General features: G+C 48.9%; 1 protein-coding gene across 1 annotated transcript; it reads left to right on the forward strand.

Moving 5' to 3' along the window:
- Positions 1-2,392, forward strand: LOC119177171 (uncharacterized). The gene is made up of 3 exons (XM_037428576.2): positions 1-701; positions 845-942; positions 1,056-2,392. The coding sequence occupies exons 2-3, from the start codon at positions 940-942 to the stop codon at positions 1,695-1,697; spliced, it is 645 nt and encodes a 214-aa protein (XP_037284473.2). The 5' UTR covers positions 1-701; positions 845-939; the 3' UTR covers positions 1,698-2,392.
- Positions 2,393-3,942: the final 1,550 nt, after the last annotated feature.

The raw sequence follows: 3,942 nt of genomic DNA on the forward strand, positions 1-3,942 counted from the left end.
CCACGTGTGACCATTACGTGGCGGTAAGCTTCGTTGCTGGTGACGAGCCGAAGCAGCGGCAGACGGAAGACAACGGGCCGAAGCGTCGGACGCAGGCGATCCAGGTTCCGGCCAGGGAACGCGGCTGTCCACGCTACTGCCGTCCAACTACCAGCTGGGGTGACATTGCCGGCAGGAGTACTGCATCTCGGGGCGCGGCCTGGCCTGCTGTTTTCTTCCTTGCCGAGGGCATCGCGGATCTCGGCGAGGCGTCTCCACGGTCAGCCGTTCGGCGCAGCGATGAACGTGGCCTTGGCCTCGCTAATGGTCACGGTTGTGCCGAGCATCGCGTCTCGGCGCACGCTCTTCGCTGGACGGGCTGGCCATTCCACTCTTGGAGCATTACGTCTCCGATGCGGGTTGACTGCTCGGTAGTCGCACCCACGCCGTCAAACCAAGGCGTGTGGCTAAAAAGTGTTGTCGGCGGCCTCCAGGTTGTTATAGTGCCAATTACATATGCACGCTGCGAGGGACTCCTCTATTGCTATAGCAGCTTGCAGAGCCGGAGCAAGCACAATAAGGACTCCCCGACCTGGCTGGCCACCCTGTGACTTGGGCAACGCAATTTCCCATCATACCCTACGGAAAGAGCCACTCGGGGCGAAGCCAAGGAGGTGGCCGCAGCACGGGCAGTCTCGGAGCTTGGGCTTCACCAACAAGAGGTGCGAATATGCGACTGGCTAGCGGGGTGACGTGCGTCATCGTCATTTAGCATAATCACTAGTTCGTTTTGTTTCTATCTTTTTATTTATTACTGCACCTTTTGTCACTGTACTACAACTACTGCGTCTCCTTGGTAATGCAGGAGGAAGGGCAACCCCGCGGCTTTGATCGGGGGCTAGAGCCAGAGCAGATCATCGGTGCTACGGACTCTAGTGGGGAGCTCATGCTCTTGATAAAATGGTGAGTAGCTAGCCAGTGTGGCACTATCACTCCTCTCAGAGTTCAGACAGCACCCATTCCACCACAACCTCGATTCCTTTCTCCTAAAATTGTTTGGAATTGTGCCATCGCAGGAAAAACAGGACTCCTGTGACTCCTGCCTCGAACCCGAAGAATTATCGGTCTCGGTGCGCGGTTTGGCTAGCATTGTGCTTGATAAACCACACGGAATACTCAAGGAAGGTTTTGAGCCTCAGTACAAGGAGATTTACTCAGAACAGTTTTCAGGGAACTGGTGTGAGCACTTAGTGAAGTCCAATGCCGTTCACACAGAAATGAAAAACTTGTGCATAGTTTACCCTCTTAGTGTCGCTAAGACTGAACCCACAAGAACGAAGGCTGCACCCGATCAGGAACTTTTGAAAAACGGCCACAGCTCCGACATCTCGACCGGCTCACCCACCAGCTCCGCCGGAGAACCATGTATCATCTCCGAGTATGTGGATGTGTTCATATCATGCGTGGCAAGCACTACCAAGGTGTACTTCAGATTTATCGAGTACGAAGAGGCGTACACCAAACTACTTCAGGAGATGACTGCATTCTTCACGAGTGGGCCATCTTCCACGAAAATCGCCGATTCTCCTGAGGTGGCCAAGCTGTACGCCACTTGTTACAACGGTCGATGCCTGCGAGTGGAGCCGCTCAGGAACGCCGAGAAAGGGAAGGTGGAGTGCTGCTTCGTTCATGAGGGAAAAAGCCTCTCATCTGTGTAGAAGATCTGTGGGAGCTTCCTGAGCACTTCGTAGAGCTCGCCCATCAGGCTGTTGAATGTGAGCTGGATAGGCTCGCCGAGTGCGCGGACTGCGACGGTGCTGTCGACATCCGCCTCCACTATTACTTTTCGCAAGCATGCTTGCGATGCGCAATTATTGATTTATTAATAAGTTATGCTGAACGTTCGCAACACGATTTCGCATGCGTTATTTTTAGATGCACTTTCTCGACATTACAGTATGTAATATATACTGTTAACATATAATTTTTTGTATGTATAATTGTGTGTTATCATTATGTAGATATGTCGCCCAATTGAAGCTTAACAAAGCACAAGCTCTAACTCTAAGAAGATTGCAAACACGTACGTACATAACACCATCCACCTGTCACAGAGTCGACCCCGACACACCACCCACATGCTCCCTTTGCAACCATCCCTATTGCAATTTCGAACACATGCTCTGGCTGTGCCCTACCCACAGCGCAGCACAACTGAATACCCAAGAGGCTTTGCAGGAAGCCCTCAAGAGCAATGAATATAAGCAGCAACTACAGGCGGTCCAGAGGGCCCGGGACATCGCTACACCTTCGGCTGCCAGCGCCATCCTGGGCGGAGCCTCCAGGTTGAATTAAGTGTCAGAATGGCCCTTTCTCAGCCTCCTCAGGATATGCTTTAAATAAAGTCAATCTCTCTCTCTGTGATGCCATACGACAAACGCGAATGAACGCGAAGGTGTTGATGACATCAGTGAAATTTCAGTGACTCGCATCATAATGCCTAAAACAGGCAACCGATAGGAACGGATGATGCACATTACAGCGTAAGTAAACTCGCGTTCATGCGCTGGCAGTTGTCGTGGGAGTTGATTATGGTACACTATGCTCTGAAGAAGACCCTAGTTTATTTCACTCGTCATCATTAGTGAACCGATCTCTCGAGATTTTGTGCAGTACGAGGCTGCTCCTGTTCGCGCTGGCGTAAGTGTTGCAAACATGAATGCACGTATACTAGTTACAACAGTGTATACATGACATATCTATGCTGCGACGTGAAATATTATGTACAGTTCTCAATATTTTGACGTAAAAGGAAATGACGGCTGCACGCTTGCAAACAACGGAAGACACCTCGCCGCAACGCTATCGTTTCAGAGAGCAGAGCGACGAAATTTACGAAAAAGAAAAGAAACGAGAACATTACGCGTTCTTGCGCATATTCAGGTTGATCGAACAAGCTATTTTTATGTGAGTAGGTATATAGTCTGGTCTCGGGTGCATTTTCGATTGAGACCAACGGAACATTTCTCTAGAATGATTAGCTTGCCCTTGCAGATTGCAAGATAACACCTCTATGATAGGAGTCCTTTATTGCTATCAAAAGTCACAGTGCAAGTGTAATGTCTACCAAGGTTTCGAGAAAGTCTGCCTAAAAATCACGCATGCGAAATTGTGTTGCCAACGTGCAGCATAACTTACTAATAATTAATTATTGCGTATCGCAAGCATGCTTGGATGCGCAGTAAAGTAAAAAAAAATGTTGACTAGAAACTATCACTGCATCAGGGCTGCTTGACATATAGAGCTTAACATAAAAATAATTCCCGTAGGCGTGCAGCCACAAATATCAACAGTAAGAAATGATTAGCCCAGCAAAGTAAGCGAAACCGAAATGTAATTATGAATGTGCAAAAACATGCTACGTATACCTCTCATTCCTCGTTTTAAGCGGAGCTGTCCTTGACTCGTGAAACGCAATTGACCAAGATGAGGACTACGCCATGTACGTTTAACGGAGATTAAGGGTTAACGATGTCTTCTCTGGTCGGGCGGGTCATCGAAAGGATGCGTTTTCGAAGACTAGTCCATTCACAAGAGTGGAAGCTTGGGCTAGTTGGTGCGTAGTCATATTTACAAGATGTTTCATTCAGTTGTGCGACGAGAGGCCGTTGCTTCAAACGGTCACTCTGCCTGTCGTTTACACCCGCCGCAGTTGTCTAGAGGCTAAGGTTCTCGGCTATTGACCCGCAAGTCGGCGGATCGAATCCGGCTGCATTTTCGACGGAAGCAAAAATGCTGTATAAGCCCGTGTGCTCGCGTTAAAGAACTCCAGGTGGTCAAAATTTCCTGAGCCCTCCAGTATGACGTTTCTCATAATCGTATAGATGTATCGGGACGTTAAACGCCACATATCAATAAATCAATTACTTGTCGTTTACTGGATATTACTGTAACTACTTTACT

This window comes from Rhipicephalus microplus, chromosome X (genome assembly GCF_043290135.1).
Source record: "Rhipicephalus microplus isolate Deutch F79 chromosome X, USDA_Rmic, whole genome shotgun sequence".
In the NCBI taxonomy this organism is placed as follows: Eukaryota; Metazoa; Arthropoda; class Arachnida; order Ixodida; family Ixodidae; genus Rhipicephalus; species Rhipicephalus microplus.